The sequence below is a fragment of the Mus caroli genome, chromosome 1 (genome assembly GCF_900094665.2).
Source record: "Mus caroli chromosome 1, CAROLI_EIJ_v1.1, whole genome shotgun sequence".
NCBI lineage: Eukaryota > Metazoa > Chordata > Mammalia > Rodentia > Muridae > Mus > Mus caroli.
In genome coordinates this window covers 31,037,725-31,052,877 of record NC_034570.1, presented here as the reverse complement: position 1 = coordinate 31,052,877, position 15,153 = coordinate 31,037,725, and the positions used below count along the sequence as shown (strand labels likewise).

The window sequence follows — 15,153 nt, the reverse complement described above, 5'->3', positions numbered from 1 at the left end:
GAACATGTGGACCATATCCTCAGGGGCTCTGGGTGGGCATGGGGTCCCCACATGGCTTTCTTGGAATCCCAGGGGTTCTGTCTGGGGTATTTGGTAACCACATCTTCCCTGGAAGACACCCCTTTCCCCCACCTGTAAGAGGAGGTTCTGAATCTTCCCACAGAACTTGCCAGAGCTCAGGGGTCCTGCTGGGGAGAACAGGACAGTGTGGGCAGGAACCCGAGCATAGGCCACTCGCTGCTGCCTGGACATCAACCAGATCAGCACATCTGGGAGGCTCTCCTGGGGCTGCCAAGATGGGAGAGCATCAGGACCTGGGGGCCAGTCTGGGCCTCCCTGTCCAGCCAGTGCAGCCAGTGCCTACCTCAGGGATCACAGCATTGAGACGGTGCAACCACTCCTTGCCCGTGCCCACCATGTTCACCGGCTTGGCTTCCTTGGCCATTTGCGCTAGTTGCTGCAGAAGCTGGCTGCGAAGCTGCCATTTATTCCTGTCCAAGCTGTTAGCTCTGGGCTGATCAGTCATACAAGGCAGAGTGCGCCTGTAGCAAGGACAGGTTAGGAGGAAGATATGTGTACTGTGGTCCTGCTGCAGGCCAATATTCCCTTTCTAGTCTGTAGCTTCTACCAGACCCGTGGCTGTCCTGACCTGGGGGGGAGAGATGCTTAGCTTTCTCCATGGGCCTGACTTAGGCTCTCACTCCGTCCCGTTCCCCTCTTGAAGCCCTGTAGTGTGCTAGGTTGTGGGTAGATGTTTTCCAAGGAAGAGGCTAACCAAACCATTGGGGGTGTGGAGGCCTGGCACAGAGAGGCTTCCCAGTGAGCTTGAAACAGCATGCTAGATATGATGAACAATGGCAAGAGATGAGGTGTGATAATGGTGTGAGTTGTTCTAGGCAGTGGAGATCTGCCTGTGTGCTACGGACATGGAACGTGGCCATGGAGCCACGTTCTGAACTGGAGTTCAGGGATATTCTACATGGGCAGGGAAGGTAGCTGTGTGTGGGTTCTAGCTGGGGGAGATCTGAGGAGTATTCCTGTGGGGTAAGAGTCCATTGGGTGCTACGCAGAGCCTCCAGTTTCTAATTTGAGGCTCACCCAGCTCAGCCTAAGCCGGCCCCAGCCAGGGTACTCAGTTCTTACTGGCAGTCCTCCTGCAGCTCCTTCAGCAGTTTCTCCCACTGTTGAAGTAGAGCAGGATCCCCGGGATTCCGTATGGATCTCAGGATGTCCAGGTTGGTTTTCTGCCCATTGAGAGAAAGGGAGAGAACTGGCCTTAGCCTGGAGCTCTCTGGGATAGGCTGAAGAACTGACAGGCCTGTAACCTGGTGATGTCAATTCCAGACTGTGGTGCACCCTAGCAAATGTACGACACCCTTTCTTCCCTACTTCTTGTACCCAACAGAGGAAATGGGTGGTAGGAGACGTGCAGATGCCCATCTGTAAGCAGGAAAATATGCTCTTTGACAAGAACCGTCGTGTTGACAGTCTCCACCGAAGTGGCTGTCTGGGTTAAGGTGGCAGCAGTCATTGTCGTCCTGGCAATGCCTGCAATGATGGTCCCAATGATTGTAGCTGTAATACTAAAATCCTTCTTTCCCTGGTGTAGGGGTTGTAATGTGTGGGACAATATTAAGAGGCTGTTTGACCCATCATGTCTAGCCACTTATGCTCTGATGGGAGAAATTGTCATACTATTATTTTGTTTAAGTGTCTCACACAACATATTTCCAGGCAAAGCTCCATAAACAAGGTGACCCTACCTAGCCTCTCTGATTTTCATGGTACTTCTATGGCCCTAGTTCCTCTCATGACTTCAAAACTGACACATCACTGTGATTTCATACATATTATTAGCTTTGTGCTTCCATCCTCAAAACTGCCTATGAATTTTTCAAAACCCTACTGCCCTGTCACCTCCTAATTGTTCTCTTTACCCTCTCAATCCCCATCTCTCTGATCCTAAATCTCTTGGTTCCTGTATTTCCATGGCAACCTTAATTGCACTGCACAGTAACTGCATCTCTGCATTTCCATGGCAACCCTAGTTGCACTGAATAGTAACTGTATCTCTGATTTTTGCAGCCAGTGAGGACAAAATTTGTTTATTCATTGTCTTGTCTTCGGTGCCCAATGCTGTATCTGGCACATTTCTCAATGATGTGGGATCCCAATGCTGTATACAAGTGAGGGGCGTGACTGGCTTCCTAGTACTGTCATATACATTCCTTGGCCTCCCATCTACCCCAGCTCCCTCCTGCACTCTTACCAGGCGATCCCGGGTGATGTGGAGGAGGTTGAGGCAGTTCATTCGGAAGCCAACATCCTCCCAGTTGGAGGTCACAGCCACCACAGGCTTCGTGTTGTACCAGGGCACATAATGGTAGGTAGTGCCTAAGTCATAGAGACACAGGATGGAGGGGGTGGGATATCTGAGGAACCAATAGAGGCTCCTAATCACTGTCTCCTCCTAAAGGACTGTTCTGGTGTGATCTTGGTTCTCAAGGATCTGCTAATCATGTCAAGTGGGCCTTCAAGCCCAAGCCCGGAGTGGGCAGTTATACATGGCTGGTTCCCCTGGGTATACACTGTGTTCAGAGTATCATGTGGCTTTTCAAAGCCCCGGGTTTACAGGTAGAAAATCAGGTTGGTGCTGATGTTTGTGCTGGGAAGAAGCCAAGAGAGCCATCTCCCCTGCAATATGCTTTTTCTGCAATTCCCTGCTGTGTTGGCCTCAAAGAAACAAAAATTACAAGTGCTCAAAATGTCTAAGCAGAAAACCTGGTAGGCCAATACTCAAACCTTGAAAAAGAAGTTGAGCTTCTTTTGTAACTTCCGGACATGGAAATATGACAGGAAGCTGGGCCCTACCCAGTGTGGACAGTTTAACAGGACACCCTATGTCCTGTTTATCCTGAACAATACATTGAGGTTCTAACCCTGCTGCCTCAATATACCATCTAAAGTGGAAATGGGATCACAGATGATATAATTGGTTGACATGAGGTCATTCATTGAGGGGCAGGATGGGTCCTTAAACCAATGTGGCTGGGAGGCAGACAGAAAGATAGTGTCCCTGTGGAGACCCTGGATTATCAGGAGAAATCAAAGGATTGCTACAGGAGAATAGAATGACTCATCTGCCAGATGAAGAACACCAAGGACTGCCCTTAGCAGTCTCTCAGAGAACCAACTCTGACTCCCTCACCTCCAGCTTCCACCTTCCTATTATCTCCTTGTTATTATTGTTTTGTTTTTGAGACAGGGTTTCTCTGTGAAAACCTGGCTGTCCTGGAACTCACTCTGTAGACTAGGCTGTCCTCAAACACAGAGAACTGTTGTCTGCCTCTGCTTCCTGACTGCTAGGATTAAAAGTGTGCGCCACCATAGCCTCCTATTGTCTTAGTTTAAACTTTTTAAAATAACATTCTTGGTTTGGTTTCTTGTGTTTGCATGGTTTGTGTATATGAGTGCAGGCCTTCACATGTGTGAAGGCGAAGGTTGGAGGACCACTCTCAGGGGTCAGCTCTCTCCTTCCACCATATAGGGGCTGGGATTTGATCTCAGATCATCAGGCTTTCACAACGATCACTTCTGCCCACCGAGCCATCTCCCCACTCCAGAGTCGCCCTTTTAAGCCACCCAGTTTCTTAGGCAAGGTAATGTCATACCTAGAATGAAATGTGGATACCCCCAAGACCTCCGCTCTCAGGGTCAGGATGAATAAGAGATGGCCCATCACCCACAAGTGGACAGTGAGAACACTTGCTCGTCTCTACTATGGCTCTAGGTGGAGGGGACACATAACTTAGCATCCTGAGACATGCTATTGCTGAAGTCTGAAGGATGCCCAAGGAGCAGGTTAGAACTGGCTTCTTGGCAGTGGCCAGGTCCCTGGAGTAAGGAATAGGCAGATTTCCCTGGAGAATGAAATTTGAGCCAGACCTCAAAGAATTCCCACAACATGGAGAGAAAATTAGCAGTTTAAAAACAACACTCACGTTCCCTAACCCAGCAATTCCAGTTCTGCTGTAAATACCCTACAGGGAAGCGAATACAGCCTGGCTAGGGGTTGTGCAGAGAAGGCTTGCATAGCAGCTGTAATTGGAATGGGCTGAGGTTGGAAAAGGCTGAAGTGCCATCCACAATAGAAGAGATAAACAAGTTATGGCCATCAGCCATCCCTTAGGACCGCTGAGGAACTGGTTTAGATACCCTGTGTTACCAAAACCCAGACGATCAAGTCCCTTATATAAAACACATGGCATTTGCATAGGATCTACCGTCATGTCCCCTCTATTCGGATAATCTACAGAGGGTTTATTATTAGCTCAAGTGAGGCAGAGTCTATGCAAATAGCTACTACTCTGCTATGGGGCCTTCTTTAGAGGACAGTGACAAGAAGAACATGTTCAGCATCGATGCAGGTGTGTGTGTGTGTGTGTGTGTTATGTGCAAGTGTGGTCTGTGTAGAGTAAGTCTGAGAACGATGCTTGTTACACAGTATGGGGAGATCAGAGGATTGTGTCAAACGTGACTGTCGAATGCCTTCTTTTACTTTCTGCCTGTTCTTTTGAGGCAAGGGCTCTCCTAAAGCCTGGAGCTTGGTCTTGTTAATTATTTTATTGTGTTTGTCTCTGTATCACATTTGTGTCTGATTCATGCAGGGGCCAGAAGAGAGCATCTAATCCCCTGAAATTGAAGTTATAGATGGTTGGGAGCCACCATGTGGGTGCTGGGAACCTAACCCAAGGTCCTCGGGAAGACAGAACATCCAATGCTCTTAACTTCTGAGCCATCTCTTCAGACCCCTGGAGCTCAGATTACTTGGCTAGGTGGCAACCAACATGGCCCAACGATCCTTCTGTCTCCACTCCAACCTGGTTACAGGCTTCTTACAGGAGAACTATAATATGAATTCCAATCCTGAGGCTTGCACAGCAAGCCCTCCCAAATGCCGAACCATCTCTCCAGTTCTTGTTTTGGTACTTTTCAATTTCTTTGTCTCAGGTAATACTTCTTATGTATACATTATATTTACACATCGTATGCATACATTGTAATACTTCTCATGTATACATTGCTGGTTCTATCTATCTATCTATCTATCTATCTATCTATCTATCTATCTTCAATCTACAGGATCTCTCTATGTAGCCCTGGCTGTCCCCAAACTCTCTATGTAGACTAGGCTGGACGCAAACAATTCACCTGAATTTTCTGCCTCTGGAGTGCTGGGACCAAAGACCTGCACTACCATACCTGGTTCGTTTTAGTATTTTTGATGCCTGATTAGTTAAATCTGGCTGTCCATGCTTACACATGGCTGACTATATTCACACAATGGCATACTAAGTACATAGAAGTGCAAGTAAGAAAGCTACAGTCATATCCAAGTGTATGTTGTTCTGTGGCTACATTTCACAAACTGATGAAGAAGGCCGAGCTTTTCAAAAAGAATATGGGTGACGGTGGCACATGTTCTTTAATATAGAAGGATGAGATGGAACTTAGGAGTGCAGTGGCCCTCGGTGGGTAGCAGTAAGAGGCACGGGCTCCTGGGATGTCCGTGTCCCACTTTGCCATCTGAGTGCTATTGTTTGGTGTGTTTGCCCCAGGATTAGTCACTGAGCTGTGTGCTTTGGTTTGTGTGGTTTTTTTCCATGAGTATGTTATTCTTGAATCAAATCTTTACTTAAAAAAATTTAAAAATCGTGCAGCCCTGCTGAGCAGGATGGCGGAGGAAGCCACCCGCTGTCCTTCCGTCCCAGGGGCTATGGCTGGTGTTGATCCTGTGTTGACTGTGAGTCGTTATAAATTGTAAAAATATACTTTGCCATTAGTATCATGTGCACAGAGAAAAACAGTGAGGACAAAAAGGGCAAAGCCAGCATGTGTGATGTGTAGTGTGCGTGGCGCAGTGAGGGTGGTGCCTCACATGCGGCGGTAGAATGTGATGCTGAGAAGAACAAGTAGGAGAAAGGAGGCACTGGCGGGCCAGTAGGAAAGATCTAGAAGTTTCCAGATGTAGCCTGGAGAGAGCCCAATATGAAAGATATGGACAGGAGACTTAAAAATAGGAGGAGTGGGGGGGTGGTGGAGGGATGTAGAGTGGGCTATAAAAGAGCAGATTACTTCCAGAAGGAAACAGAAGAGAAAACTAGAAAGAATGATTCCCAAAAAGAAGCCCCTTTAAAATGTCAGGGATGGCTTCGAGACACCCGTTTTCGACTCTGGGCTTCATAATCAATAAAGAGGTCCACGACTTAGGTTCTGAGTAGGAGCCCAGGATCCAAGATAGCGACTTTCTTCTTCCATTCTTGGAGAACTTCCAAATGCAACAAGGCAGAAAATAAGTCCTTTTCCAGCAAGCAGAGAGACAGGGATAACCTATAGACTCAAAATATACATAAGGACTGCCAAAAGTAACCCTGCTTCCACGGAAGCACTGAGGAGCAAAGACAGCAGAAAGCAGGGGCCACAGCGGGAAGCGAGGCCTGCTGAGAGGAGGCTGAAGATTGACCTCAGAAATCCACTCCCTGAGGAAACAAGGATGAAATGCGAGCTCAGCAGACAGCCAAGAGAAACCAAAAACAACAGAGAAAGACAACTCTGGGAAGCCCCAAAGTGACATTTAAACCTTGTAGACAATTCACTGAGGCATAAGAACTTCTCAAGTGACCAAAATGAAATGAAAAGACAGAGTCAAAAAGTGAGGGGGGGGGGGGCGGCTGTGATCGGGATGGAAAGTGAATAAACACATAAGTAAATTAGGGGGCTGGAGAGATGGCTCAGCAGTTAAGAGCACTGACTGCTCTTCCAGAGGTCCTGAGTTCAATTCCCACATGGTGGCTCACAACCATCTGTAATGGGACCTGATGCCCTCTTCTGGTGTGTCCGAGGACAGCAACAGTGTATTCACATACATGAAATAAATAAATAAATAAATCTTTAAAAGAAAAGAGTAAATTAATGGGGTAAAGGGGGCCAGGGAGAAAATGATAACTAGAAGACAACCAAGGAGGAACTGGGAACCCCATCTATGAGAGCCCCAGTAGAAGGTAAAGCACAGAGGAGTTCTTTATCTTAGAACATAAAGTCAGTCAGTTAGGGGAACAAACAGTAGGTGAACTAAATACACAACCCGTCCCATAACATTTTTGAAGGAAAAAAATACGAGAAAAAATTTCATATCCTAAGGTAAGGCCAAGTTCTTGAGATATGACACCATGGGGGAAAATTTGTATTTGACCTAACTTTGAAAAATTGGTACTTCAAAAGATAAAGAGGGGGGCTGGGAGGTGGTGGAGCACGCCTTTAATCTCAGCACTTGTGAGGCGGAGGCAGGTAGATCTTTGTGAGGTTCGAGGCCAGCCAGGACTACACAGAGAAAGCCTGTCTCCAAAACTAACAAAAACCCAAAACATACAAACAGACAGACAATGGGGGCTGAGGGAATGGCCCTGCTCTTCCTGGCTCCATTCCATGTCCCCATGTCAGATGGCTCTCAACAGCCAGAAGCTCCAACTACAGGGGACCTGATGCTGCCTTCTGAATTCATAGTCACTTGAACCCATAGACACAGTCACATTAAACAAAACAAAACAAAACAAAACACCCTCCAAAAACCTTAAAAGGGGGAGGAGATAGACATTTTAGAAAGAGACTACAGTACATGGCTAATTGATCTTTATAGGTAAGGTGCCAAAGTAATTCAATGCAGAAATCAAATGTTTCTTAGCAAATAGTGTTGAGTTGGCTGTCTATATAGAAACAAGGAATTTCAACCCCTCCCTCACACAACACATAAAACCTCAGTCAGGACCGGTGGTAAGGACGCTTTGCACTAAGCCTAATGATTGGGTGATTGAGTTCAGATCCTGGATTGTGAAGGGGAGAACCAATTCCCCAAAGCTGTCCTCTGCTCGCCACACACATGCGTGCAGACTGTGGCACACTGCCCTTCCTTCTCCCTTGCAGTGTGCCATCCTGGCACTTGGCTTAGGCAGGAGGATCTTGAGTTCAAGGTCATCCCCCCTTCACTAAAGGAAGACAGGTGGGGCTGGGGTGTAGCGTCTAGGAGTGAACCAACTCCACCTACCATTCAAGAAGCCCTAGGTTTGGCCATCAGTGCCACATAAAGCATGTCTTATGGCATATGGATGTGAATCTAGCAGTTAGAAAGTAGAGTAAGGAAGATCAGAAATTCAAGGCCATTCTCAGTTACATCGTGAGTTTGGGGCCAGCCTGGGCTACTAGAGACCTGTCTGTCTCAAACAACAAAACAGAGAGGGAGTGGCTAATCTATATTTTAAAGTGAGTGATAAGCACACGATACACAGATCTGACAAAAGATTTAATGTATAAACCAAGAAGAAAGATACAGCCAAGTGATTATATACTGGAAGAGAAGATGGAGGGGGATAAGGTAAGATGATGTATAAACACAGATGCCCAACCTTCGTTTATGATGAGAAAGAGCTCGTTACACTCATGTGAAATTGTTTTTCACATCCAATAGCATGGCAAAATCAAATCCCTGGCAGCATCAAGTACTGGTGAGAACAGAGAGCAAAACGAATTCTCATCCCATGCTGTTGGGAGTGTAATTTGGTATAATCGCTTCTGCTCTGAGACTCCCTCCCACCCCACCCCTAGGTATATAATTTAGAGGAACCCCCATCCTTGTGACCAGGAGACATGTATGAGAATGCTTACAACGAAGTTATTATACCAACCAGCTTATCTATATACACTATATAATTTGTGGTCTGATCACACAGTGGGATGCATTCGGGAATGGAAATAAAATGTAGCTACCCAGGGTCAAGCCATGCTGGGCATTAGGCACAAGGCAGGTATACGTGTATGGATGGAGTCCTGTCACATATGTCACATGCAACAGCAGAAGAGCATGCTGCTCCTGGGTTCCACATATAGAGGATCAAAGCAAAAATGAAAGCCAAAGGTTGATGAGCCTAAGAGAAGGGTTTGTAGTTATTTCTTGACCTTTTAAGGCTTTGGCTGCCATCTACGTATTAACCAGATGATAAATTTGTAAGATGTCACTTTACTCTTCCATAAGCCACACACACACATATTTGGATACTTTTTGCATACAGATTTCCCACTATAAAAACAGCAGAACTTGCCAGGCAGTGGTGGCGCACATCTTTAATCCCAGCACTTGAGAAGCAGAAGCAGGCAGATTTCTGAGTTCGAGGCCAGCCTGGTCTACAGAGTGAGTTCTAGGACAGCCAGGGCTACACAGAGAAACCCTGTCTCAAAAAACCAAAACCAAACCAACCAAACAAACAAACAAAAAAAGCAAAAAAACCAAACCAAAACAAAAAAAACCCCAGCAGAGCTTACTTTGTTAAATGGAAGAAGCCAGCTGGTCAGAAAGGACCATATGTCAGACTAGGAAAATGTATGGAGACTTAAAGTAGGTTAGTGTCGGTCTACAGCCATGGAGGTGAGAGAGCTAGGAGGAGGGCTAATGGGCCTAGGGTTTCTTTGGGGAGAGAGGAAAGCAGTCTAAAACGGGCTGTGGTGATGGTTGCATAACTGTGAAAATCCTAAAATCCATGCGATTGTATGCTTTGAAAGGGCAAATTATATGTTATGGGAGTGATATCTCAACAGAGCTTTTATTTAACCGTGTAGGTAGGGAAGTGGGGCCCACAGAAAGCATCCTGACGTGTGCTGAGATGGTGAAGCTGGCAAAGGGGAAGGGAGACTAGTCAGGAGCTTTCGAATGCTAACATGAACCCACATCACTTGGGGGGGGCAACAGTGTGCTAGGCTCTATTCGTAGATTCTTTTGCTATTTATAGGTCTGGAGGGGGGGTTAAATCTGCCTTTTTAACATGCTGACGCTGTTGGCCCAGGGACTATAGTGAACAGATAAGGTTTCTGATTAGTTCACAATGGATGAGGGGATGGGTGGGTGGGAGGATGGATGGATGGATTGATGGATGGATGGATGGATGGATGGGTGGATGGATGGATGGATGGATGGGGTGTCTGGGAGAGTGGACAGCTGAAAGTTGAATGGCTCAATACATGGATTGGGGCCTGGAAAGATGGCTCCCTGGATAAGAGCTTGCTGCACACCTATGAAGACCCGAGTTCTAATACCATCACCTGTGTGAAAAGCAGGTTGTGGCCGTGTGGGGCTTTAGTGCCCATGGTGCAGACAGGAGGATGGCTGGCCACCAGCCTCACCCCAGGTCCCATAAGAGACAGAGTGAGATGGAGTGACAGAACAGGACATTCAACATCCTCCTTTGGCCTCTGCGAAAGCACACACAAGCTCATACATGGGCATGGACACCACACGCAGAAATAAGCTAAGCAGAGCAGTGGGTGAAGAGGAGAGAGACCAGCAGATAATCGGATGGCTGGTGGCTTTCTGTTCTTGAGGTCACCACCCCCTAGCTATGAACGGTTTGGCAGGTGACTTCACCACCCTGAATATTGTCACCAAGTGACCAGATGTGTGGTATTCATGCCTGTTAATCTAGCACTTTGCAGCCTGAGGCAGGGAGACCATGAGATCAAGGCCAGCCTGGACTGCATAATGAGACCCTACTTAAAAACAACTGAGAATATTCAAGAATGTTCTATGAGCCAATTCCCTTGGGAGAGTCTCACACACACGTGGGCTGTCTCAGTTTCTGCTTGAATCTGACAGTTACCATCGTATATCACCGGGCTGTACTGTGTGGTGGACACAAGAGGCTTGTAGTTTGGATCCATCTTGTTTCCATAGTGGCCCATGCTGACCTCGAATTGAATCAGGTCCTTAAATTTGGGCATCATGGTACAGGAGAGAAAGATGACGCACAGCCCATACTTTTGGCGATAATACTGCATCTAAAACAATAACCACAAACACGGGCATCTTCAGTACATACAGGTTGAGTAAAGCTATACTGATAGGCAGGGGACAGAGTACCCTGGTTTTTTCCTAAAGTGTTCTGTACTTCACTTTGTGATGAAATAGACCATTACTGAAATTGTGCACTGGTTGATAAAGGGCAGCTGCTCCCAGGATCTCCTTCACCTGCTCCACTCCACCCAGCTGGTTGGTCCCCTTCCTTTCTGAAGCTGTGCGGGAGGGTCTCCTTTATGGTTAGGTTTGGCTCTGAGTTGAGAGAAGTAGAGTCCCCCCACACACACACACACAAACACACACACAAACATACAGACACACACACAGGAGCCCTGTTCTTGGTGACGGTCAAGTCACAGTCACCCTTCCTTATCCAAAAAGACTGCCCCTTTCCACTACTGCCTCATAACTGTCCCTAATTATATCTGTTTCTGCCATGCCATCCACTACCCACAATAGCTGCTCATTTCTATTGCTAGCATTGCCCTGTCTCCTCCCTCCCCTGCCTCTCCTCCTTTCCCCTTCTCCCATTCTCTCCCTTCCTCTCTTCTCTCCCTCCCCTTTCTTTTTTCTTCTTTCTCTCTCTCTTTCTTTCTCTCTCTCTCTTTCTCTCTCTCTTTCTTTCTTTCTTTCTTTCTTTCTCTCTTTCTTTCTTTTGCTTTTTAAAGACAATTTCATTGTGTAGTCCAGGTTGGCATTGAGTTTATGACGGTCCTCTTGCTTCAGCCTTCTGAGTGTCAGGATTACAGACATGAGCTACCACAGCCACCAGCTCTCTCTCTCTCTCTCTCTCTCTCTCTCTCTCTCTCTCTCTCTCTCTGGATGTCTGTCTGTCTGTGTGTGTCTGGGTCTCCCTGTCTCTGCTCTCCTCTGTCTCCTCCTCCTCTCTCTGTTTCTGTCTCTCTTAAACTCACACACATACACACACATACACACACACACACACACACACACACACACAATCTCTGCTTTCTTTTCCTCCCCTCCCCTCCTGGCTGTGGTGCCATATTAGGGTCCATCTTTGGCTCTTGGTTCTGTCCAGTCCATCTACTCTTCCAGGTCCATTGTTTCCAAGACAACAGATTCAGTGGTGATGTGCTTATCACTGCCTATGTGGCTAGCAGGTTCCAGGCTGAGCTATGTGTATGTTTCACAAGCTCACACTAGAGATAGGATCTGCCACCTTCCATATTCCTTTCTTTATAAAGGAAGCCCATCTTGGTGGCAGACACTGTTGACCACACCATCTCCCAAGACTGAAAATGGGCACAAGCTTGCAGGAGTCAGCCTCACTTTTGTTTTCTGTCTGACAGGGGTCTCTGGACACTTTCTCTGAGTTTACAGGGTCCCTGACCACTAGGGATTTGGTTCCACATGAAATCCCTGGAAGACGCTTGGGGAATACTCCAGTAGACTGACCAAGCATCCTTATATTCCCAGCAGATTGGTGACCAATGTCTCTTGCAGTGTCAGAAATGCCCCCCCGACACACACACACACACAGAGAGAGAGAGAGAGAGAGAGTAGATATCTGGGGGATGCAGAGAAACCCTTCTTTTCCTATGTTGCTTGTCTCCTGTGATTACCTCCACCTGGGTCACTTCCTGAGACAGGTCCTTCATTACCGAGTCTTGCTGAGATTTGATCTTGGTGACTATCTCCACAAAGATTCGGCCACGGTAATCTAAACCATGCTGGACAGCATCCATGATGCACTGGAGCAACAAGAGAGAAAGGGATGATCAAAAAAAGAGTGAACAGATCACCCTGGAGCCCACACAGCAAAGGTAAGACTATGCAGGGACAGCCTGCTTGGGGATGGCTCCACCCACAGCCCTGCTAACGAATTCCAGGATGCCTCAACGCAGAAAAGTGCCCCTCTTGTTTGATTTCATTCTGCCGGCTAACCTGGAGGAACTTGAACTATACAAATGTTCGGAGCTTGGAGGGGGTGGTAATCAGCAGAGTGAGGGTTTCCAACCAGGCCAGTCAATGGTTCTGCCTCTGTGTTGAAAGTAATCCAGATATCTACTGTGTGTGTGTGAGGGGGGCATTCCTGACACTACAAGAGACATTGGTCACCAATCTGTTAGGAATATAAGAATGCTTAGTCAGGGGCTGGAGAGATGGCTCAGCGGTTAAGAGCACTGACTGCTCTTCCAGAGGTCCTGAGTTCAATTCCCAGCAACAACGTGGTGGCTCACAACCATCTGTAATGGGATCTCATGCTCTCTTCTGGTGTGTCTGATCTGAAGACAGCAACAGTGTACTCACAAACATGAAATAAATAAATAAATCTTAAAAAAAAAAAAAAAAGAATGCTTAGTCAGTCTACTGGCGTATTCCCCAAGAGTCTCCCAGGGGTTTCATGTGGAGCCAAATCCCTAGTGATCAGGCACCCTGTAAACTCAGAGACAGTGTCCAGAGACCCCTGTCAGACAGGTCCAAGAAGATCACAGAAGCCCAGAAAAGACCAACTAGGGGGATCACCTGGCCTTATGGGCAAATTCCCTGCAAAGGGCTGACTGGTGGGAGACAAAGGCTGAGGAGCCAGGGAGTGACATGGAAGACAAGACAAAGCTTGTGACAACTCAGGGCTCTTCTCACAAACTCCCTGCCAGCCTTATTAAGCAGCCCTACACGCTTTCTTCTATTTATCTTATTTTATGTATGTGTTGAGGGAGTGAGGTGTGCCATGGCATGAGTTGGGTCAGAGGACAGCTGCTCAGAGTTGGTTCTGTCCTTCTACCATATGGGTTCCAATATCGGACACAGGTCACAGGTGTGGTGGCAGGAAGCATCTTTACTGGTTGAGCCATATTGCCAGCCTCCCTCCACCCCGCCCTTTTAAAGATAAGACACTGCTGTGTAGTCCAGCTGGCTTCTGACTCTTCTGATCTTCCCCAATCAGACCTCTTGCATGCTCTTGTTTAAGCCAATTTGAGTTGGGTTTCCAGCACTAATCAGCAATCTTGAACAAACCTGTATTTTTTTTTTAACCTGGTGTGCTTTTCCTACTTGTGGGAAACCCACCAAAGTTTTCATCTTCAGTGTTCCTTAACAACTAGCTAAAGCATCCCTTTTATCCTTTTCTGGTACCACGGATTAGGACTCTTGTGTTCATGGCTATTTATATACCCATACCCACCCTCTTCTGGAAGGAGGAAGACAGAGGCCAGGCAGTGTCCTCCCTGGACATTTCTAATCCCCTGGTGCTTCACTCACAGTCAACCTAACCTCTACTGCCCCACATCCCGAAAGCTGACAAGATAAACTTACAGTGCCTTCCTCTGAGGTCCTGAAAGGGGGCTTCTTACCCCCACGGAGAGTCAGGAAGCTGGGGCCAAAGCAGGGCAGGAAGCCAGAGTACATCCCTGGAAGGAGATAGAGTGAACTCAGGGGCTTGGGTGGAAGAGATGCGAAAGGAGGGGTCCCAGGGAGGGAGGGGTCCCAGGGTTTGCTTGCCTTGGATCTCCTCACCGGTGGACGAGATCTGGCTGAGGCACAAGCTGGCAGACCCAATCTCATCCTGACATTTGTATCTGGAGCTGGGAAACACACTGCAGGCTGAGCCCCAGCCTGGCTCTGCCTCTTCCTCCCCAGAGCATGGCTCTGCCTCTAGCCCGTTTCTCACCAGTCCATGACTCTGAATTTGATGTAGCTAGAGAGGCAGGGCAGCTGCAAGGGAAGACGGGTGGCACTGGGGTGAAGGTACACTAGTGTGGCGTGGTCCTCAGGACCTTGCAAGCAGTTGGGAGGGTCTGCCTCAATCACACACAAGCCAAGTTTATCACTGTTTTTGGCTCCCAAGCTTCCCACGTATAGGGGCTGCTGGCAAGGCCCTGGAATGGTATAACATCGTGTTGTGTTCATTTGGTTTGTAAGAGTTTTTTTGTGTAGATGAGTGTTTGCCTGTGTCTGCATAAGTACACCATGTGTATGTCTGATGAAGGCATTAGATGCCCCAGAACTGAAGTTACAGGCTGTTGTGAGCCTCCACATAGATATTTGAAGCTGAAATTAGGTCCTCTGCAATAGGGACAAGAGTTCTCGACAACTGAGCCATCTATCCAGACCCTGTCTTGTATTCTTGATATTAATATGGACCCCAGTTTGTTGAAATTTCAGGGCTGGGGCTGGTGAGACAGCTCAGTGGGTAAAAAGGGATTGGTGTGCAAGGCCAATGACCTGAGCTCAACCTCTTGGAAGAGACAGCTCCTTCAAGCTGAAATTTGACCTCCACACATGTACCCTTG

At 47.4% G+C, this 15,153-nt stretch overlaps 1 protein-coding gene across 1 annotated transcript in view; it reads right to left on the bottom strand.

The window, feature by feature from the left end:
• Fer1l5 (fer-1 like family member 5) overlaps positions 1-15,153 on the bottom strand; it is a 49,256-nt gene that overhangs the window by 17,953 nt on the left and 16,150 nt on the right. Inside the window, exons 15-23 of the mRNA XM_021165906.2 lie at positions 14,532-14,575; positions 14,363-14,445; positions 14,177-14,271; positions 12,484-12,612; positions 10,701-10,878; positions 2,270-2,394; positions 1,144-1,244; positions 365-542; positions 133-288 (exon numbers count right to left, since the gene is read on the bottom strand). Coding sequence (XP_021021565.1) covers positions 133-288; positions 365-542; positions 1,144-1,244; positions 2,270-2,394; positions 10,701-10,878; positions 12,484-12,612; positions 14,177-14,271; positions 14,363-14,445; positions 14,532-14,575 — 1,089 coding nt within the window. The remainder of the gene's footprint in view (positions 1-132; positions 289-364; positions 543-1,143; positions 1,245-2,269; positions 2,395-10,700; positions 10,879-12,483; positions 12,613-14,176; positions 14,272-14,362; positions 14,446-14,531; positions 14,576-15,153) is intronic.